Raw genomic sequence first — 25,384 nt, forward strand, 5'->3', positions numbered from 1 at the left:
TGTGGAACATCAAGAGTAATTATTGTAAATTAAGTGTATTTACGGTTATTTTATTACAATGAAATATGTAAATTACAAAATGTATCCAAAAAATTAAATATTAGTAAGGATGCAATTTTATATATATATATATATATATATATATATATATATATATATATATATATATATTATGTATTGGAAAAATTGTGAGCTTGAATGTCTTTTCGTATATGCATATGCTTCTCCGAGTATAGGAAATGTTGAACAAAACACTCACCCATGAAAAACATGTTGAAACGTGTGAATTCTTTTTTGATCAAACGAAGGGTCTAGTGAACAATAAATACTTTTGACAAAATAACAAAGTTTACCATTAGTTGGTAGCAGATTCAAGTGCAAAATTCCAAATAATCCAATGTCTCTAAATGATTTGATAATACGAATAACACCCACAATGAAGGACATCATAAATCAGGGAATGCGAATCTGCGGGCCGGATAGATGTGAGACCGGAGTCAAATCCAAGTCGTGCCAATCAAAACAGCAACTTTCCTTGAGAATCCCTTGAAACATTTTTGTGGGTGCTAAGTTGCATATGGAAGTAATGATGAAGTCGTTTTGAGAGCTATGCAATTTATTGGCTAGATGGAAGTAGCTATGAAACCACACATGTTATTTTTAAGAAAACTATTAACATTTACGAATTCATAATAAAAAGAAAAGGAATTTTGTGTATTTATGTTATGTGTATTTATCATGCTGTGTTTTGGCCCATATATGACCGTTTTATATATTGTTCCTTTTGTACATTGTAATTGTTAATATATTATTATTAATGAAAGAAATCATGTTGTTCTTGAGAACAAATTTTTATTGTATCGAAAGCCAAAGAACAACTACACAACATCAACCGATAAATTGGAAGTCCAAAACAGAAAATCCACAACAAACGACACTATTAATGGATTTTAAATAATCGTGGTTGGAATCATTGAGATAATTGCATCTAAACTGTCTTTATAATCAAACCATCCATAATTTCGTAAATAAACTAAAAACTTCTTAATAGTCAGGACATTTTTTATCTATAAGTAATGACTCCTAAATGCCATATAATACTTCATTTTTATTTATATTTTCTAAGTTTATCACAAAAGAAAGAAATGAATATGAAAATAAGAAAAGCTACATAGAAGAAATACAAAACAACCGCATAATAGAAAATGCAAAACATTTCTGGAACTCTGGCATTAGATTCAACAAAATAATTTCATACATACTGGGGTTTTGGATCGCCTCTAATCGTATCAAAGTCAATTCGTCTCTCCTAATTTTGATCTCTTTCCCCTTACATCATTCTTGGCATCAACAACCGTAAATCTTTATTTTTAACCTTTTCAAGCAACCATGATCGACACCTCCTCATCATTTTTCTCATCCTTGTTAGCCTGAATTATGATTCCTGAGAAGAACTATTTTACACACATAGTATTGGATTCTATGTTATTCTTATCGTATTGACGAAACTTGTTGCAAACTCCTACAACACATTACGATCGTGAGAGCAGAAAAATCGACTTGATCGTGAAACTTTCGATCTACGGTATAATCTAACAACTATATTTTATAAAATGATCCTAAACCGAATACGACTGCCATGTAGATTTTCGAGAAATCTAAGACCTTCTTTCTTGAGATGTTAAGGGAATTCAAATAGTTGTATACTACCTCTATTCGAGACCGGACTAACAATGACTATTACACCTAAAGCATGTCGGTTACATTTCTCTTAGAATAAATTGATTCGATGGTCGTGTAGTAGATTTTCCTCATGTATGCCGTTATAGATTTGCGTTGCCATAAAAATGACTACATTGTCGGTACCATTCAACATCGTTCTTATCTTCTCACTTTCTTTGAAACCTACTCAATGTTGTTATTACGATAACATGGATGAATAAATTTAGAAATTAACATGATTTCCATCCGGATCACTCATAATCAATCATGGTTTTCACATTAAAGTCTAGCAGGCGAAGGTGAAGTTCAAAGCCGAGGAGTCTAGTACCAAAACGGTGACCGACATAACACTTTAATTATTGGTCACCCTTAGCCCCCTTCGTTTATCGGAAACCTAGGTTTTTTGTATATATAAAGAATAACTATCATGTTTGTTTGTTTCACGAGGCGTCTCCTAATGAAATGGTTTAGAGACTTTGGTTTCTCACAAATCTCACACCCGATGGGAGTTGAAAAAAGAATAGGGTAATAAAGCTTATAAAAAGTGGAGGACACATATTTCCACTAAGAGAAATTTAGTTCTTCACCCACAGACAATCAAGGGGGTTGAATAAGTCCACATTTTGAGAAAATTTTCCGATGAAAACGATTTTAAATTAACAAACAATAATAATAGATAATAATTACATAAAATCAAAAGTAACATTTAACATTGAAAATAATTGATGAAAAATTATTATGATTAAAATTACAAAAATGGCTAAATGAACAGTTTTTAAATGTATTTTTTCATTTGATTTTCCATGATTTCCCTTTAGCACATTTTGTACCTTTTCAAACATATTTTCACGATTTCTCTTTATTAACATAGTAAACTTGCTTTTTTCATCACCATTTTAATTTGGCGGGCATGTGGACAAGTTTCCTACACTAATATTGTGGCAAATGAGCTTGGAAGGGGAGAGTTCGCACAAGATCATTGTTGGTGCACACTATTCGTTTTGATTCTCTTTTGTGGGGAGGTTTTGTCAAATGAGTATATATTGGAGTATCACGTCGTGACAACCGATTTCAGTGGAAAATTCAGACATCGGACATCATTCATTGATTCTGAAAAGTGGCCGTTAAGAAGCATTCATGCATTAGGGCGAAATTAAAATTCTGAAATATTAGATTTGTTGATCGTTTTGGGGATACTGCAAGTCTTGTTGAAGGGATCAATATATATTATATATAACAAGCACCTTGCAATTGCAATTTATGTAGTGATGAGATTGATATTACGTACAACCAGCCAAATTCCTTTATCGCCTAGTATTCTTCAAATGCATTGAATGTGTGGGTAAAGTTAAAAGAAACCGAGATGGAAACGAATAGAATAGGCATGCATATCTGCGTTTTGAACATCTAATAGCCAGACAATAAAAAAAAAGTTATAAATAAAAAATAAATTGTAAGTATCAGAACCCTTGGAGAATTTCCTTCATATAGGACACAACTACATTCCAAAATAATGGCCAAGCTATGTTCTGTAAGCTTTTACATAACCTACCTATGCCTATGTTAAGAAAACAAATTAGTACACAACAAGTTTAGTCATTAGGAGTATAGTCCAAAAGAAAAATCCAAGTAAATTAGTGGCATCAATCATAAATCTAAACAACGTAACATGTGTGTTTTCCTCGTATTGATTAATATATCAAATGAACATCTTATCTTCCACGCAGGTGATAAATATATTTCGTTTCCCAAACAATGACGAAACCATGTGTTTCTATATAAAGCCGACCTGTGGGCAAAGAAATTATTCCAAATCATCATTCACATCCATTTTTACTTATATCTACCAGAACTATGACATCAACAAACCGGACAGCCCTGACTTTTTTGGTATTAATTTTCTCCTCCGCTACTTTGCTTTCGCACACTACATCTCGGCTGCTCCCTGAAACTTCAAGCTATGAGAGCCACGAACAATGGATGGCTCGTTATGGACGCGTGTACAAGGATGCTGATGAGAAAGAACAACGTTCAAAGATTTTTCAAGAGAATGTTCAGTACATAGAGTCATCCAACAGTCTCATGAACAAAGCTTACAAACTAGCAGTCAATGAGTTTGCAGACCTTACAAACCAAGAGTTCACGAGCACAAGGAACCGATTCAAGGCACACGAATGTTCCCCATCGACCTCTGCTTTCAGGTATGAAAATGTGACAGCAGTTCCATCATCAATGGACTGGAGAAAGAAAGGCGCAGTAACACCTGTTAAAGACCAAGGCCAATGTGGTAAGCAAAAACTACTATGGGAATTTCAAACTTGAGACGTAGTCCAAGTACTAATTAAGTTATGTTTGTTAACAAGACCATATTTAAACTCGATATCGCATCATATATGTTTGTAGGGTGTTGCTGGGCGTTTTCAGCTGTGGCAGCTATGGAAGGAATAACCCAACTAAAAACAGGTAAATTGGTCTCTCTATCCGAACAAGAGCTCGTGGACTGCGACACCAGTGGTCAGGATCAGGGATGTGAGGGGGGTCTTATGGACGATGCCTTTGATTTCATCCTAAACAATAAAGGCCTTACTACAGAGAGCAACTACCCGTACAAAGGAGTCGATGGCACCTGCAACAGCAACGAGGAATCTAACCATGCTGCAGCGATTACGGGTCATGAAGATGTTCCTGCTAATAGCGAAAGTGCACTTTTGAAAGCTGTAGCTAGTCAGCCTATTTCTGTGGCCATTGATGCTAGTGGGTCCGACTTCCAATTCTACTCTAGCGGGGTGTTTACAGGAGAATGTGGTACTGAACTAGACCATGGTGTTACTGCGGTTGGTTATGGAGCGAGTGCTGACGGAACTAAATATTGGCTGGTGAAGAACTCTTGGGGAACAAGTTGGGGTCAAGAGGGGTACATAATGATGCAAAGAGATGTTGATGCGCAAGAAGGCCTTTGTGGCATTGCCATGATGGCTTCCTACCCCACTGCATAATTGTGGAACATCAAGAGTAATTATTGTAAATTAAGTGTATTTACGGTTATTTTATTACAATGAAATATGTAAATTACAAAATGTATCCAAAAAATTAAATATTAGTAAGGATGCAATTATATATATATATATATATATATATATATATATATATATATATATATATATATATATATATATATTATGTATTGGAAAAATTGTGAGCTTGAATGTCTTTTCGTATATGCATATGCTTCTCCGAGTATAGGAAATGTTGAACAAAACACTCACCCATGAAAAACATGTTGAAACGTGTGAATTCTTTTTTGATCAAACGAAGGGTCTAGTGAACAATAAATACTTTTGACAAAATAACAAAGTTTACCATAAGTTGGTAGCAGATTCAAGTGCAAAATTCCAAATAATCCAATGTCTCTAAATGATTTGATAATACGAATACACCCACAATGAAGGACATCATAAATCAGGGAATGCGAATCTGCGGGCCGGATAGATGTGAGACCGGAGTCAAATCCAAGTCGTGCCAATCAAAACAGCAACTTTCCTTGAGAATCCCTTGAAACATTTTTGTGGGTGCTAAGTTGCATATGGAAGTAATGATGAAGTCGTTTTGAGAGCTATGCAATTTATTGGCTAGATGGAAGTAGCTATGAAACCACACATGTTATTTTTAAGAAAACTATTAACATTTACGAATTCATAATAAAAAGAAAAGGAATTTTGTGTATTTATGTTATGTGTATTTATCATGCTGTGTTTTGGCCCATATATGACCGTTTTATATATTGTTCCTTTTGTACATTGTAATTGTTAATATATTATTATTAATGAAAGAAATCATGTTGTTCTTGAGAACAAATTTTTATTGTATCGAAAGCCAAAGAACAACTACACAACATCAACCGATAAATTGGAAGTCCAAAACAGAAAATCCACAACAAACGACACTATTAATGGATTTTAAATAATCGTGGTTGGAATCATTGAGATAATTGCATCTAAACTGTCTTTATAATCAAACCATCCATAATTTCGTAAATAAACTAAAAACTTCTTAATAGTCAGGACATTTTTTATCTATAAGTAATGACTCCTAAATGCCATATAATACTTCATTTTTATTTATATTTTCTAAGTTTATCACAAAAGAAAGAAATGAATATGAAAATAAGAAAAGCTACATAGAAGAAATACAAAACAACCGCATAATAGAAAATGCAAAACATTTCTGGAACTCTGGCATTAGATTCAACAAAATAATTTCATACATACTGGGGTTTTGGATCGCCTCTAATCGTATCAAAGTCAATTCGTCTCTCCTAATTTTGATCTCTTTCCCCTTACATCATTCTTGGCATCAACAACCGTAAATCTTTATTTTTAACCTTTTCAAGCAACCATGATCGACACCTCCTCATCATTTTTCTCATCCTTGTTAGCCTGAATTATGATTCCTGAGAAGAACTATTTTACACACATAGTATTGGATTCTATGTTATTCTTATCGTATTGACGAAACTTGTTGCAAACTCCTACAACACATTACGATCGTGAGAGCAGAAAAATCGACTTGATCGTGAAACTTTCGATCTACGGTATAATCTAACAACTATATTTTATAAAATGATCCTAAACCGAATACGACTGCCATGTAGATTTTCGAGAAATCTAAGACCTTCTTTCTTGAGATGTTAAGGGAATTCAAATAGTTGTATACTACCTATATTCGAGACCGGACTAACAATGACTATTACACCTAAAGCATGTCGGTTACATTTCTCTTAGAATAAATTGATTCGATGGTCGTGTAGTAGATTTTCCTCATGTATGCCGTTATAGATTTGCGTTGCCATAAAAATGACTACATTGCCGGTACCATTCAACATCGTTCTTATCTTCTCACTTTCTTTGAAACCTACTCAATGTTGTTATTACGATAACATGGATGAATAAATTTAGAAATTAACATGATTTCCATCCGGATCACTCATAATCAATCATGGTTTTAACATTAAAGTCTAGCAGGCGAAGGTGAAGTTCAAAGCCGAGGAGTCTAGTACCAAAACGGTGACCGACATAACACTTTAATTATTGGTCACCCTTAGCCCCCTTCGTTTATCGGAAAACCTAGGTTTTTTGTATATATAAAGAATAACTATCATGTTTGTTTGTTTCACGAGGCGACTCCTAATGAAATGGTTTAGAGACTTTGGTTTCTCACAAATCTCACACCCGATGGGAGTTGAAAAAAGAATAGGGTAATAAAGCTTATAAAAAGTGGAGGACACATATTTCCACTAAGAGAAATTTTGTTCTTCACCCACAGACAAACAAGGGGGTTGAATAAGTCCACATTTTGAGAAAATTTTCCAATGAAAACGATTTTAAATTAACAAACAATAATAATAGATAATAATACCATAAAATCAAAAGTAACATTTAACATTGAAAATAATAATTGATGAAAATTATTATGATTAAAATTACAAAAATGGCTAAATGAACAGTTTTTAAATGTATTTTTTCATTTGATTTTCCATGATTTCCCTTTAGCACATTTTGTACCTTTTCAAACATATTTTCACGATTTCCCTTTATTAACATAGTAAACTTGCTTTTTTCATCACCATTTTAATTTGGCGGGCATGTGGACAAGCTTCCTACACTAATATTGTGGCAAATGAGCTTGGAAGGGGAGAGTTCGCACAAGATCATTGTTGGTGCACACTATTCGTTTTGATTCTCTTTTGTGGGGAGGTTTTGTCAAATGAGTAATATTGGAGTATCACGTCGTGACAACCGATTTCAGTGGAAAATTCAGACATCAGACATCATTCATTGATTCTGAAAAGTGGCCGTTAAGAAGCATTCATGCATTAGGGCGAAATTAAAATTGTGAAATATTAGATTTCTTGATCATTTTGGGGATACTGCAAGTCTTGTTGAAGGGATCAATATATATTATATATAACAAGCACCTTGCAATTGCAATTTATGTAGTGATGAGATTGATATTGCGTACAACCAGCCAAATTCCTTTATCGCCTAGTATTCTTCAAATGCATTGAATGTGTGGGTAAAGTTAAAAGAAACCGAGATGGAAACGAATAGAATAGGCATGCATATCTGCGTTTTGAACATCTAATAGCCAGACAATAAAAAAAAAGTTATAAATAAAAAATAAATTGTAAGTATCAGACCCTTGGAGAATTTCCTTCATATAGGACACAACTACATTCCAAAATAATGGCCAAGCTATGTTCTGTAAGCTTTTACATAACCTACCTATGCCTATGTTAAGAAAACAAATTAGTACACAACAAGTTTAGTCATTAGGAGTATAGTCCAAAAGAAAAATCCAAGTAAATTAGTGGCATCAATCATAAATCTAAACAACGTAACATGTGTGTTTTCCTCGTATTGATTAATATATCAAATGAACATCCTATCTTCCACGCAGGTGATAAATATATTTCGTTTCCCAAACAATGACGAAACCATGTGTTTCTATATAAAGCCGACCTGTGGGCAAAGAAATTATTCCAAATCATCATTCACATCCATTTTTTCTTATATCTACCAGAACTATGACATCAACAAACCGGACAGCCCTGACTTTTTTGGTATTAATTTTCTTCTCCACTACTTTGCTTTCGCACACTACATCTCGGCTGCTCCCTGAAACTTCAAGCTATGAGAGCCACGAACAATGGATGGCTCGTTATGGACGCGTGTACAAGGATGCTGATGAGAAAGAACAACGTTCAAAGATTTTTCAAGAGAATGTTCAGTACATAGAGTCATCCAACAGTCTCATGAACAAAGCTTACAAACTAGCAGTCAATGAGTTTGCAGACCTTACAAACCAAGAGTTCACGAGCACAAGGAACCGATTCAAGGCACACGAATGTTCCCCATCGACCTCTGCTTTCAGGTATGAAAATGTGACAGCAGTTCCATCATCAATGGACTGGAGAAAGAAAGGCGCAGTAACACCTGTTAAAGACCAAGGCCAATGTGGTAAGCAAAAACTACTATGGGAATTTCAAACTTGAGACGTAGTCCAAGTACTAATTAAGTTATGTTTGTTAACAAGACCATATTTAAACTCGATATCGCATCATATATGTTTGTAGGGTGTTGCTGGGCGTTTTCAGCTGTGGCAGCTATGGAAGGAATAACCCAACTGAAAACAGGTAAATTGGTCTCTCTATCCGAACAAGAGCTCGTGGACTGCGACACCGGTGGTCAGGATCAGGGATGTGAGGGGGGTCTTATGGACGATGCCTTTGATTTCATCCTAAACAATAAAGGCCTTACTACAGAGAGCAACTACCCGTACAAAGGAGTCGATGGCACCTGCAACAGCAACGAGGAATCTAACCATGCTGCAGCGATTACGGGTCATGAAGATGTTCCTGCTAATAGCGAAAGTGCACTTTTGAAAGCTGTAGCTAGTCAGCCTATTTCTGTGGCCATTGATGCTAGTGGGTCCGACTTCCAATTCTACTCTAGCGGGGTGTTTACAGGAGAATGTGGTACTGAACTAGACCATGGTGTTACTGCGGTTGGTTATGGAGCGAGTGCTGACGGAACTAAATATTGGCTGGTGAAGAACTCTTGGGGAACAAGTTGGGGTCAAGAGGGGTACATAATGATGCAAAGAGATGTTGATGCGCAAGAAGGCCTTTGTGGCATTGCCATGATGGCTTCCTACCCCACTGCATAATTGTGGAACATCAAGAGTAATTATTGTAAATTAAGTGTATTTACGGTTATTTTATTACAATGAAATATGTAAATTACAAAATGTATCCAAAAAATTAAATATTAGTAAGGATGCAATTATATATATATATATATATATATATATATATATATATATTATGTATTGGAAAAATTGTGAGCTTGAATGTCTTTTCGTATATGCATATGCTTCTCCGAGTATAGGAAATGTTGAACAAAACACTCACCCATGAAAAACATGTTGAAACGTGTGAATTCTTTTTTGATCAAACGAAGGGTCTAGTGAACAATAAATACTTTTGACAAAATAACAAAGTTTACCATAAGTTGGTAGCAGATTCAAGTGCAAAATTCCAAATAATCCAATGTCTCTAAATGATTTGATAATACGAATACACCCACAATGAAGGACATCATAAATCAGGGAATGCGAATCTGCGGGCCGGATAGATGTGAGACCGGAGTCAAATCCAAGTCGTGCCAATCAAAACAGCAACTTTCCTTGAGAATCCCTTGAAACATTTTTGTGGGTGCTAAGTTGCATATGGAAGTAATGATGAAGTCGTTTTGAGAGCTATGCAATTTATTGGCTAGATGGAAGTAGCTATGAAACCACACATGTTATTTTTAAGAAAACTATTAGCATTTACGAATTCATAATAAAAAGAAAAGGAATTTTGTGTATTTATGTTATGTGTATTTATCATGCTGTGTTTTGGCCCATATATGACCGTTTTATATATTGTTCCTTTTGTACATTGTAATTGTTAATATATTATTATTAATGAAAGAAATCATGTTGTTCTTGAGAACAAATTTTTATTGTATCGAAAGCCAAAGAACAACTACACAACATCAACCGATAAATTGGAAGTCCAAAACAGAAAATCCACAACAAACGACACTATTAATGGATTTTAAATAATCGTGGTTGGAATCATTGAGATAATTGCATCTAAACTGTCTTTATAATCAAACCATCCATAATTTCGTAAATAAACTAAAAACTTCTTAATAGTCAGGACATTTTTTATCTATAAGTAATGACTCCTAAATGCCATATAATACTTCATTTTTATTTATATTTTCTAAGTTTATCACAAAAGAAAGAAATGAATATGAAAATAAGAAAAGCTACATAGAAGAAATACAAAACAACCGCATAATAGAAAATGCAAAACATTTTTGGAACTCTGGCATTAGATTCAACAAAATAATTTCATACATACTGGGGTTTTGGATCGCCTCTAATCGTATCAAAGTCAATTCGTCTCTCCTAATTTTGATCTCTTTCCCCTTACATCATTCTTGGCATCAACAACCGTAAATCTTTATTTTTAACCTTTTCAAGCAACCATGATCGACACCTCCTCATCATTTTTCTCATCCTTGTTAGCCTGAATTATGATTCCTGAGAAGAACTATTTTACACACATAGTATTGGATTCTATGTTATTCTTATCGTATTGACGAAACTTGTTGCAAACTCCTACAACACATTACGATCGTGAGAGCAGAAAAATCGACTTGATCGTGAAACTTTCGATCTACGGTATAATCTAACAACTATATTTTATAAAATGATCCTAAACTGAATACGACTGCCATGTAGATTTTCGAGAAATCTAAGACCTTCTTTCTTGAGATGTTAAGGGAATTCAAATAGTTGTATACTACCTCTATTCGAGACCGGACTAACAATGACTATTACACCTAAAGCATGTCGGTTACATTTCTCTTAGAATAAATTGATTCGATGGTCGTGTAGTAGATTTTCCTCATGTATGCCGTTATAGATTTGCGTTGCCATAAAAATGACTACATTGCCGATACCATTCAACATCGTTCTTATCTTCTCACTTTCTTTGAAACCTACTCAATGTTGTTATTACGATAACATGGATGAATAAATTTAGAAATTAACATGATTTCCATCCGGATCACTCATAATCAATCATGGTTTTAACATTAAAGTCTAGCAGGCGAAGGTGAAGTTCAAAGCCGAGGAGTCTAGTACCAAAACGGTGACCGACATAACACTTTAATTATTGGTCACCCTTAGCCCCCTTCGTTTATCAGAAACCTAGGTTTTTTGTATATATAAAGAATAACTATCATGTTTGTTTGTTTCACGAGGCGACTCCTAATGAAATGGTTTAGAGACTTTGGTTTCTCACAAATCTCACACCCGATGGGAGTTGAAAAAAGAATAGGGTAATAAAGCTTATAAAAAGTGGAGGACACATATTTCCACTAAGAGAAATTTAGTTCTTCACCCACAGACAATCAAGGGGGTTGAATAAGTCCACATTTTGAGAAAATTTTCCGATGAAAACGATTTTAAATTAACAAACAATAATAATAGATAATAATAACATAAAATCAAAAGTAACATTTAACATTGAAAATAATTGATGAAAAATTATTATGATTAAAATTACAAAAATGGCTAAATGAACAGTTTTTAAATGTATTTTTTCATTTGATTTTCCATGATTTCCCTTTAGCACATTTTGTACCTTTTCAAACATATTTTCACGATTTCCCTTTATTAACATAGTAAACTTGCTTTTTTCATCACCATTTTAATTTGGCGGGCATGTGGACAAGTTTCCTACACTAATATTGTGGCAAATGAGCTTGGAAGGGGAGAGTTCGCACAAGATCATTGTTGGTGCACACTATTCGTTTTGATTCTCTTTTGTGGGGAGGTTTTGTCAAATGAGTATATATTGGAGTATCACGTCGTGACAACCGATTTCAGTGGAAAATTCAGACATCGGACATCATTCATTGATTCTGAAAAGTGGCCGTTAAGAAGCATTCATGCATTAGGGCGAAATTAAAATTGTGAAATATTAGATTTCTTGATCGTTTTGGGGATACTGCAAGTCTTGTTGAAGGGATCAATATATATTATATATAACAAGCACCTTGCAATTGCAATTTATGTAGTGATGAGATTGATATTGCGTACAACCAGCCAAATTCCTTTATCGCCTAGTATTCTTCAAATGCATTGAATGTGTGGGTAAAGTTAAAAGAAACCGAGATGGAAACGAATAGAATAGGCATGCATATCTGCGTTTTGAACATCTAATAGCCAGATAATAAAAAAAAAGTTATAAATAAAAAATAAGTTGTAAGTATCAAACCCTTGGAGAATTTCCTTCATATAGGACACAACTACATTCCAAAATAATGGCCAAGCTATGTTCTGTAAACTTTTACATAACCTACCTATGCCTATGTTAAGAAAACAAATTAGTACACAACAAGTTTAGTCATTAGGAGTATAGTCCAAAAGAAAAATCCAAGTAAATTAGTGGCATCAATCATAAATCTAAACAACGTAACATGTGTGTTTTCCTCGTATTGATTAATATATCAAATGAACATCTTATCTTCCACGCAGGTGATAAATATATTTCGTTTCCCAAACAATGACGAAACCATGTGTTTCTATATAAAGCCGACCTGTGGGCAAAGAAATTATTCCAAATCATCATTCACATCCATTTTTTCTTATATCTACCAGAACTATGACATCAACAAACCGGACAGCCCTGACTTTTTTGGTATTAATTTTCTTCTCCGCTACTTTGCTTTCGCACACTACATCTCGGCTGCTCCCTGAAACTTCAAGCTATGAGAGCCACGAACAATGGATGGCTCGTTATGGACGCGTGTACAAGGAATGCTGATGAGAAAGAACAACGTTTCAAAGATTTTTCAAGAGAATGTTCAGTACATAGAGTCATCCAACAGTCTCATGAACAAAGCTTACAAACTAGCAGTCAATGAGTTTGCAGACCTTACAAACCAAGAGTTCACGAGCACAAGGAACCGATTCAAGGCACACGAATGTTCCCCATCGACCTCTGCTTTCAGGTATGAAAATGTGACAGCAGTTCCATCATCAATGGACTGGAGAAAGAAAGGCGCAGTAACACCTGTTAAAGACCAAGGCCGATGTGGTAAGCAAAAACTACTATGGGAATTTCAAACTTGAGACGTAGTCCAAGTACTAATTAAGTTATGTTTGTTAACAAGACCATATTTAAACTCGATATCGCATCATATATGTTTGTAGGGTGTTGCTGGGCGTTTTCAGCTGTGGCAGCTATGGAAGGAATAACCCAACTGAAAACAGGTAAATTGGTCTCTCTATCCGAACAAGAGCTCGTGGACTGCGACACGAGTGGTCAGGATCAGGGATGTGAGGGGGGTCTTATGGACGATGCCTTTGATCAGTTTGTGTCAAAACAAACAAAGAAAAAGGAATTTTCATTGTTCTTCTGTTCCTCTCTATCAATTTCTGTCAAAAACAAACCCAAACATCCATCTTTGTCCTACATTGATTCCTATACCCAAAAAAAAAAAAAAAAAAAAAAACGAGGCTGCTAAAGCAAATCCCATGCTCATCTGTTTCACTGATATTTCAATGGAGCTATTGCTAGATCAAGAAAAACAAAGAGAGAAAAAGAACCGGGGAGCTGCCGTAGCAGCCCCCGTCCACGCACCTTTCAACCACCAAGAGCAAAACCTACCGAAGTGGGTGTTTCCCCGGAGCAAACATGGGAGGCGACAACCCCCTCTGATCCCTCGACCTCTTTCCTACCGCGACGATGCTGCTGCCCTACCCCATCCCGTTCTTCCCTTCGGCACGTCGAACCCAGGAGACCACATCGCTGCTTTTTCACATCTTCGATGCTTCTGCCTCATCGAGCCCTAGAGTCGGCGATCCTCCTCCTGATGGATCGACCAGTTCCTACGGGGGGTTTAGGTTTAAATCCAAACTTTGGATCGTGGTGGTAATTAAAAGTGGATAAATTAGGTTAAAATCAATTAGCATAATTATAGGAAAGTATTTGGGGAAGTTGTTTATAAAATTACCTAATTACCCTTATTTATTTATTTAATTATTTATTTATATTTTAAATTTTGATTGGCCCACATTTATGCATACAATAGCACAATAAATATTTTAAACACCTGAACCTACCTATATATATATATATATATATATATATATATATATATATATATATATATATATATATATATATATATATATATATATAGGGAAAAATGAATATACATTACAGCCCCACCTAAGCTTAGGTACTAAACCTAATGAAAATATGTTGTTTTACTATATAAAGATAACGATTAGGTTACCACTTGAAGTTGTAGTTTCATAATGTACACAACAGTTTTGATAAGGAAGCAAGAACGTTGATTATCTTCCTCCTTCGTGACGATGGAAAACAATATTGTTCACTAGGGTGAAGTAAAAACGATAATGAAGGAAAAAAACAATGATGGTAAAACGATAATGAAGGGAAGAAATGTTATTAGGGATGATATATTTACCAAGTGAAAACCAAATCGAGGATAACTACTAAGTTAAAACGATATATTTTAGAGGTTTAGTACCTAAGCTTAGGTGGGGTTGTAATGTATATTCCCTATCCCCATATATATATATATATATATATATATATATATATATATATATATATATATATATATATATATATATATATATTTATATTTATATATATAAATATATATATATATATATATATATATATATATATATGGGAAGCGTTCAATCGAGAACATTTTTTATCGCGAGAACATTTGAGAACAAATTTGGACCACACAATTTTTTTAATTAAAATTATAAAATAATATTCATATAAATCAAAAAATTGTTACAAACAATTAAAAAACTCACCAACTAACACCACTCACCACCCTCCACCACCACTCACCATCACCACCCATCACTACCTACCACCACCAACCAACACCCACCACCTATCACTACCCACCACCCATCACCACCCGTCACCACCACCACCCACCCACCACAACCACCAGTCCACCACCCATCACCCACCACCACCACAACCACCCACCATCATCACCACCCAACCACCACCACCCGCCACCACCACCCACCTCCACCCCCACCAACAAAAACCACCACAACCACGCCACCTCCACCACCACCCACAAAAACCACCACAAGCACGCCACCTCCACCACCCATCATCACCACCAGCCGCCACAAGCCCCGTCCCCACCTACAAAAACCACCACTCGTCACCACCAACCACCATTATCCACCAATCACTACCACCCGTCACCACCACCTACCATCACCACCCGCCTCCACCACCCATCACCACCACCACCACCGCCACAACCACCCCCACCCACCACCATCACCCACTTACACCACCCGTTACCACCACCCACCCACCACAACCACCACAATCACCACCACCAATCACCACCACCCACCACCACCATCACCACCCACCATCACCATTCAACCACCACCACCCGCCACCCATCACTACCCACAACCACCTAACACCCATCACTACCCATCACCCACCCAACACCACCACCACCATTGCCACCCAAGCACCACCACCCGCCACCACCATCCACCTCCACCACCCATCATCATCACCCAACCAACACCGCCTACCACCACCACTTACCACCCATCACAACCATCCTCCACCACCACCCACCATCACCACCCATCACTACCCACCACCTATCACTACCCACCACCCATCACTACCCACCACCCACCACCACCCATCACCCACCACCACCACAACCACCCACCATCATCATCACCACCCAACCACCACCACCCGCCACCACCACCCACACACACCCACCAAAACCACCACCCATCACTATCACCACCACCACCACCCACAACCATACCACCTCAACAACCCATCATCACCACCCGCCGCCACAAGCCCCACCCCCACCTACAAAAACCACCACTCATCACCACCAACCACCACTATCCACCAATCACTACCACCCGTCACCACCACCTACCATCACCACCCATCACCACCACCACCACCCCTAACCACCCACTTATACCACCCGTTACCACCACCCGCCACAACCACCCCCACCCACCACTCTCCAAGACCACCACCACCCGAAACCAACACCAACACCTCCACCCACCAACACCACATGTGATTATATGTATGCATATGATTTACATGGATACGATTCGTTTTTGTCTAAATAAATCATATGTGATTAGATACCTTTTATCACATATGATTAAATACACGAGAATAAAAAAAATGTATAGTATCCACATAAATCACATGTGATTAGACATATATAATCACATCTGATTATATGTTTTAATCACATATGATTTATGTGAACAACATGCATTTTCGCGTTGTTGATTCGTTAGTTGTTATCTTATATTTAATCACATGTGATTATATGTATGATGTATCTAATCACATATGATTTATATTGACAAGATTAATTTTCACATTTTCTCTTCAACAAAATTTTTTATGTTTTTAATCACATGTTCTTTATGTGGAGAATATTTATTTTTGCGTCGATTCAATAATTTTCTCATGTATTTAATCATACATGATTAATGTGGACAAGATTCGTTTTTGTTCATATAAATCATATGTGATTAGATACATATAATCACATGTGATTATACACAAAAAAAACTATTGAATCGAGAAAGCGAGAATGAATTTTGTCCACATAAATCTTTTATGATTAGATACGTATAATCACATGTGATTATATGTATTTAATCATATATGATTTATGTGGACAATATTTATTTCTCGTTTTCCATTCAATAGTTGGTGTCGTGTATTTAATCACATGTGATTATATCTATTTAATCATATATGATTTATATGGACAATGTTCATTTTCATGTTTTCGACTCAATATTTAGTCTCGTGTATTTAATCATATGTGATTAAATGTATTTAATCACATATGATTTATGTAGAAAAAATATATTTTCGCGTTCTTGATTAAATAATTGTTCTCGTGTATATAATCACATATGATTAAATGTATCTAATTACATAGGATTTACATGGACAAAATTCACTTTCGAGTTTTAGATTCAATAATTTCTCACGTATTTAATCACATGTGATTATAAGTATCTAATCATATGTGATTTATATGGACAAAATTGAATCGATATTGTCTATATAAATCATATGTGATTAGATACATATATTAACATATTATCAAATATACGAGAACAACTATAGAGTCGAGAACACAAAAATGAATAATGTCCACATAAATCATACATAAATTGATATAATCATATTTGATTATATCAATTTAATCACATATGATTAATGTGGTAAAAGAACAACTATTGAATTAAGAATACAAAAATAAATCATGTCTACATAAAACATACGTGATTATATACATATATGCACATGTGTATTTAGTCACATGTGATTATATTTATTTAATCACATATGATTTATATGGACAAGATTCGTTTTCGTGTTCTTGATTCAGTAGTTGTTCTCGTGTATTTAATCACAATTGATTAAATGTATTTAATCAAATACGAATAAAATGGACAAAAAACCATTATTGAATTGAGAACGTGAAAATGAATATTGTCCACATAAATCATATGTGATTAAATACATATAATCACATGTGATTATATGTACCCAATCACATATTATTTATTTGGACAAATGTCATTATTTCTTTCTCAATTCAATACTCATGTACTTAATCACGTGTAATTATATGTATCAAATCACATATGATTTATATTGATAGTATTCGTTTTCACATTTTTTATTCAATATTTTTTCTCATGTATTTAATCATATGTGATTGTATGTATTTAATCACATATGATTAATGTGGAAAAACAAAAACTATTGAATCGAAAATGCGAAAATGAATCTTGTGTACAGAAATTATATGTGACTAAATGTACAAGAACAATTATTGAACGATAATGTGAAAGTGAATATTCTCCATATAAATCATATATGATTAGATACATATAATCTCATGTAATTAAATACACAAGAACAACAACTGAATTGAGAATGCCAAAATAAATATTTTCCACATAAATTCTATGTGATTAGATATATGTAATCACATATGATTATATGCATTTAATCACATATGATATATGTGGACAATATTTATCTTTGTGTTCTCCATTCAATAGTTGTTCTCGTGTATATAATCTTATGTGATTATATGTATCTAATCACATATGATTTATATAGAAATCATTATTTTTTGTCCATATACATCATATGTGATTAGATACAAATAATCACATATGATTATATGTATTTAATCAAATATTATTTATGTAGACAATATTTATTTTTGCGGTTTCGATTGAATAATTGCTTTTGTGTATTTAATCACATGTGATTATATGTATATAATCACATATGATTTGTGGTGGACAAGATTTATTTTTGCCTTCTCGGTTCAATAGTTGTGCTCATGTATTTAATCACATGCGATTAAACATATAATCACATGTGATAAAATACATGAGAACAACTATTCAATCGACAAAGCGAAAATGAATTGTGTCCACATAAATCATATGTGATTAGATTCATATAATCACATGTGATTAGATGTATTTAATCGCATATGATTATTTTGGATAATGATTTGTTTTTGTGTTCTTGGTTCAATATTTTTTATCATGTATATAATCACATGTGATTGTATGTATCTAATCACATATGATTTATATAGACAAGATTCATTTTTTCCAAATAAAATCATATGTGATTAGAAACATATAATCACATCTGATTAAATGTAATTAATCACATATGATTAAAGTGGAAAAAAGACAATTATTGAATCAAGAATGCAAAAATGAATCTTAGCCACATAAATCATATGTGATTAGATACACATAATCACATGTTATTATATGTATCTAATCGCATATGATTTATGTGGACAATATTCATTTTTGTGTTCTCGATTCAATAGTTGTTCTCGTGTATTTAATCACATGTGATTATACGTATCTAATCACATATGATTTATGTGAATAAGATTCAAATTCGCATTCTCAATTCAATAGTTGTTATCATGTATTTAATCCTATGTCATTTTATATATTTAATCACATATGATTAATATGGACAAAGAACAATTATTGAATCAAAAACACAAAAATGAATCCTGTGCATCTAAGTCATACGTGATTAGATCATATAATCGCATGTGATTTCATACACGAGAACAATTAACGAATCGAGAACATGGAAATAAATCTTGTCTGCATTTCACACCAAAAAAAAACTACATTTTGCCTTTCCTTGTTCACTCTACCGGATTAGGGTGAACGTAAACAATATCATAAAACAAGTAATGCCTACATAATAGGAGAGTTAGTGTAACTCACCTCCTTGAACTTGAAAATCAGATAGCATGAGCAAGATGGATCCTTTCCTTTCTGAGGACCTACACAACAATCATAACATTATTTAGCTTGTGCTTTGTTGTATTACTCTTATAAAACTTATGTATATATTTTCTTATTTTCTCTTTGATTGTAGTGCTCTTTTCGGATCTGTTTTCTTACCTTTCAACCCATTCTTAAATTTCGATAAAATAATAATGGTAAAGTTCCCTCTTTTATCTTTTCAGAAATATAAAGATCTCGTTCTAATGATTTTTGGTTGATTTTATATTAAATTTACAAGTTAGTAACTTTAAGCTGTCACATTCTGGACCACTCAAAACTATTGGAATAAACTGTACCAATCTACTAAGAATTACATCAAACCCTTTATATGTGGGAAACTATACATCCATATATAACTATAGGGTTTGGAATTTTGGCATTTGGAGTTCTGATGAATTTATTATGATTTTTTGAAGACAATGCATGAAATCTGTGACAGCATGGACCAAACTGAGAAGATTGTCAATTTTATCCCTCATAGATTTGGAATTTCGAAATGTGATTCAAAGTTTGAAGAAACTAGACACAATAATATTTCCAGAAAAATAAGTCTCATGATTTTTAGGTATTCCTACTGACTTGCACGAATTTTAGAAGTTGGAGGACAGATTTGGGAAAATTGATCATAATAGCTTTTAAATCACTTTTGGTGTTCTATTAAGTACGTAATAGTTAAGCCTTAAGTTTAACACTTTTAACATGATTGTTGGTTACTTATTAGTCTATTGAGATGTGAAATTTAATTTAACATAAGGCCCTTAATGCTTAACTTGATAAGGGTTCAAAGTTAAGGATTTTCACATAAAAGGCTACTTTTACACTTATTAGGTTCTTTCAGACAATATGACAAACACCTTGTGTGCATGAAATCCTAAAATGATAATCAACTCTCTAATAGAATCCAATCCATCCCCTAGAACTTACTATTTTCAATAAAAAACAATAGAACTTACTGTTTTCATTAAAACAATCTAACTGTACACATAATTCCTCACAAAAGCAAGCAAATGAACAAGCAAGTTCATAATCCATCAACAACAGGAAAAGATACCGGAACTTTTCAAATAAAACGTCTTCTTATGTGAAATCAAGTATTAGACACTCAATTAGTCATTCATTATAAGCTTAATTTCATGAATTTCATGATAAATCGAGTCAATTTAGGTTGAAAAATGCAGATGTAAAGACTTGAAAAAAATACTACCTGGAAGCTCTCATAGAACGTGTTTGTAGACATTAACTTCACAGTAGATTGAGACTTGCAGAAGAGATAGTTAAAGATGAGCTTCGTTGATGGTGATGGTGAAATCAAATCAAAATCCAACATGAAAATCAAATCAAAATCCAGCATTAAAATCATAACAGAATCCAAGGTCATTCATCCATAGCATCAAAAAACTTAACATCTACATCTATGATAATTGATACAGGTATTTGATTTCATGAAGAATACAACCTGGAGATAGGGGTCGTCGGTGAAACTAGCGAAGGCGGAAATGTCGTTGCAGATCGGGGCAAGGTAGATTGATTGTTGAAGAACAGAGAGGGTAGAGGCAAAAATGGGACGTTGTGTCGACGAGTAGAAAGAAAAAAGAAAGCGGCTCGTGTTTAATAGTCTAAATTTTTTGAACTCATAGTCTAAAAAATGTTCTCAAATGTTCTCATGGGGAAAATGTTCTCATTGGAACATAACTCTATATATATATATATATATATATATATATATATATATATATATATATATATTATGTATCGGAAAAATTGTGAGCTTGAATGTCTCTTCGTATATGCAAATGCTTCTCCGAGTATAGGAAATGTCGAACAAAATACTCACCCATGCAAAACATGTTGAAACGTGTGAATTCTTTTTTGATCAAACGAAGGGTCCAATGAACAATAAATACTTTTAACCAAATAACAAAGTTTACCATAAGTTGGTAGCAGATTCAAGTGCAAAATTCCAAATAATCCAAAGTCTCTAAATGATTTGATAATACGAATAACACCCACAATGAAGGACATCATAAATCAGGGAATGCGAATCTGCGGGCCGGATAGATGTGAGACCGGAGTCAAATCCAAGTCGTGCCAATCAAAACAGCAACTTTCCTTGAGAATCCCTTGAAACATTTTTGTGGGTGCTAAGTTGCATATGGAAGTAATGATGAAGTCATTTTGAGAGCTATGCAATTTATTGGCTAGATGGAAGTAGCTATGAAACCACACATGTTATTTTTAAGAAAACTACTAACATTTACGAATTAATAATAAAAAGAAAAGAAATTTTGTGTATTTATGTTATGTGTATTTATCATGTTGTGTTTTGGCCCATATATGACCGTTTTATATATAGTTCCTTTTGTACATTGTAATTGTTAATATATTATTATTAATGAAACAAATCATGTTGTTCCTGAGAACAAATTTTTATTGTATTGATTAGTAGATAAAGATTGTAACAATTGATCGAAAGCCAAAGAACAACTACACAACATCAACCGTTATATTGGATGTCCAAAACAGAAAAGCCACATCAAACACTATTAATGGAATTTAAATAATTGTCGTTGGAATCATTGAGATAATTGCATCTAAACTGTCTTTATAATCAAACCTTCCATAATTTCGTAAATAAACTAAAAACTTCTTAATAGTCAGGACATTTTTTTATCTATAACTAAAGACTCCTAAATGCCATATAATACTTCATTTTTATTTATATTTTCTAAGTTTATCACAAAAGAAAGAAATGAATATGAAAATAAGAAAAGCTACATAGAAGAAAACGAAATACAAAACAACTGCACAATAGAAAATGCAAAACATTTCTGGAACTCTGTCATTAGATTCAACAAAATAATTTCATGCATATTGGGGTTTTGGATCGCCTCTAATAGTATCAAAGTCAATTTGTCTCTCCTAATTTTGATCTCTTTCCCCTTACATCCTTCTTGGCATCAACAACCGTAAACCTTTATTTTTTACCTTTTCAAGAAACCATGATCGACACCTCCTCATTATTTTTCTCAACCTTGTTAGCCTGAGAAGAACTATTTTACACACATAGTATTGGGTTCGTGAGAAGAACTATTTTACACACATAGTATTGAGTTCTATGTTATTTTTATCATATTGACGAAACTTGTCGTAAAATCCTACAACACATTACGATCGTGAGAGCAGAAAAATCGACTTGATCGTGAAACTTTTGATCTACGGTATAATCTAACAACTATATTTTATAAAATGATCCTAAACCGAATACGATTACCATGTAGATTTTCGAGAAATCTAAGACCTTCTTTCTTGAGATGTTAAGGGAATTCAAATAGTTGTATACTACCTCTATTCGAGACCGGACTAACAATGACTATTACACCTAAAGCATGTCGGTTACATTTCTCTTAGAAAAAATTGATTCGATGGTCGTGTAGTAGATTTTCCTAATGTATGCCGTTAAAGATTTGTGTTGCCATAAAAATGACTACATTGCCAGTATCATTCAACATCGTTCTTATCTTCTCACTTTCGTTGAAACCTACTCAATTTTGTTATTACGACAACATGGATGAATAAATTTATAAATTAACATGATTTCCATCCGAATCACTCGTAATCAATCATGGTTTTAACATTAAAGTCTAGCAGGCGAAGGTGTAGTTCAAAGCTGAGGAGTCTAGTACCAAAACGGTGACCGACATAACACTTTAATTATTGGTCACCCTTAGCCCCCTTCGTTTATCGGAAAACATAGTTTTTTTGTATATATAAAGAATAACTATCATGTTTGTTTGTTGCATGAGGCGACTCCTAATGAAATGGTTTAGAGACTTTGGTTTTTCCACATATCTCACACCCGACGGGAGTTGAAAAAAAGAATAGGGTAATAAAGCTTATAAAAGGTGGAGGACACATATTTCCACTAAGAGAACTTTAGTTCTTCACCCACAGACAAACAAAGGGTTTGAATAAGTCCACATTTTGAGAAAATTTTCCGATGAAAAAGATTTTAAATTAACAAACAATAATAATAGATAATAATAACATAAAATCAAAAGTAACATTTAACATTGAAAATAATTGATGAAAAAATTATTATGATTAAAATTACAAAAATGGCTAAATGCACGGTTTTTAAATGTATTTTTTCATTTGATTTTCCATGGTTTCCCTTTAAATGTATTTTTTCATTTGATTTTCCATGATTTCCCTTTAGCATATTTTGTACCTTTTCATTTGATTTTCGTATGATTTTTTTTATGTGCTTGTATGATTCATGCATTGAGCTATATGGGCTCAGAGTCATTATAGACTTGGGGTTGATATGGACCCAGGGGTTGATTTGGACCCGACACAGCTACAAGCTGTATTTTGGGTTGATACGGACCCGGAGGTGGATACGGACCTGTCACAACCACGTGTTGTTATTTGACATGTATGTTGTATGTGGTAATTTGGGAAGCTCATTAAGCTTTATGCTTACAATTTATGTTTATGGTTTAAGGTACTTCCAGTTCAAAAGGGAAGGGTCCGGCATGATGACACAGCATCCTCCCCACATGATTTCCGCACTTGATTTATTTATACTCTGATGTTTTGGAATATTGTAATGAATGATGGCTTTCGATACAATCAACGAATGAAAACTAATGGTTTTTCAATGAAAAAATTTGGTACTGATTTTGGATTGTTACATTTGATATATGTCTTAAGGCTTAATAACAACTTATATACAAGTGAAGACTAGCATGTTTTAGTGGTTGATCATTGCTTGGTGGATGCCTTTGGAGAGCTTCTACTTTAGATCTTTTTGTCATCTTCATCAACTTCCAACCTCTCGAGAGGATTCAAAGTCTTTAAAGATTGTAACACTTTTTCTTCTATGATTGTGTTTTATTATATCCATGATTTTCCAAATGATCATTGGTTGGTTAAAATGGTTTTAAGTTTATTTTAATTGTAAATTTTTCGTTACCGTTTTTAGCGTTTTTAGAAAAATGATTTTGAATAAAACCCAAGACATACTTGCTTTGGCTGTTTTTAACATCCCACGAGGGTCATGTCGACATTGTTCATATTATAGTTCATGTTTAACTGATGATACGAACTAGAAAGCCAGTTCAGGACCATGTCAATAGCTAACTCTTTTGGAAACGCGACACCAACGTTCCTAGGATGTCGGTGTATGACTTCATTTTATGAATGTGCACACATACATAATTCCCATCTTGATGTTTGCATGCCATCAAGGATTTGATGATCTCAAATATTTCTTTCCAAGATTGCTCTTGGAACATTTCCTTGAGATGTTCGTTTATTTCAAACGCTCCACAGTTCTCAAAGCTCTTTTGAAGCTCTGGTGATATGGTCGCCAACATGATGCAAGCAACTATGGTAGATTCTTCGTCGTGCTTGTTGTAAGCGGCTAAATCTTCTGGTAAAGCATTATCATTCACAAAAATGATATCCTTATCGAAAACATACTCTTTGCCCTCGTACCTCAAGGAAATCCTTAGGTTACAAATCCATTCTTAATAGTTTTTAACTGGTAAGTTTATCATTATGTAATATCGAGATA

The 25,384-nt window shown here is 34.0% G+C and overlaps 2 protein-coding genes across 2 annotated transcripts; both read left to right on the forward strand.

Moving 5' to 3' along the window:
- The first annotated feature begins 3,393 nt into the window (after positions 1-3,393).
- On the forward strand, positions 3,394-4,718 carry LOC145132061 (senescence-specific cysteine protease SAG39-like). The gene is made up of 2 exons (XM_079066704.1): positions 3,394-4,009; positions 4,126-4,718. Exons 1-2 carry the CDS (start codon positions 3,577-3,579, stop codon positions 4,716-4,718), a joined length of 1,026 nt encoding a protein of 341 aa, XP_078922830.1. The 5' UTR covers positions 3,394-3,576.
- A 3,587-nt stretch (positions 4,719-8,305) lies between these two features.
- Positions 8,306-9,447, forward strand: LOC145132198 (senescence-specific cysteine protease SAG39-like). The gene is made up of 2 exons (XM_079066906.1): positions 8,306-8,738; positions 8,855-9,447. Exons 1-2 carry the CDS (start codon positions 8,306-8,308, stop codon positions 9,445-9,447), a joined length of 1,026 nt encoding a protein of 341 aa, XP_078923032.1.
- The last annotated feature ends 15,937 nt before the right edge of the window (positions 9,448-25,384 follow it).

This window comes from Lactuca virosa, chromosome 8, assembly GCF_052849685.1.
Source record: "Lactuca virosa cultivar CGN04683 chromosome 8, Lactuca_virosa_CGN04683_v6, whole genome shotgun sequence".
Taxonomy (NCBI): Eukaryota; Viridiplantae; Streptophyta; class Magnoliopsida; order Asterales; family Asteraceae; genus Lactuca; species Lactuca virosa.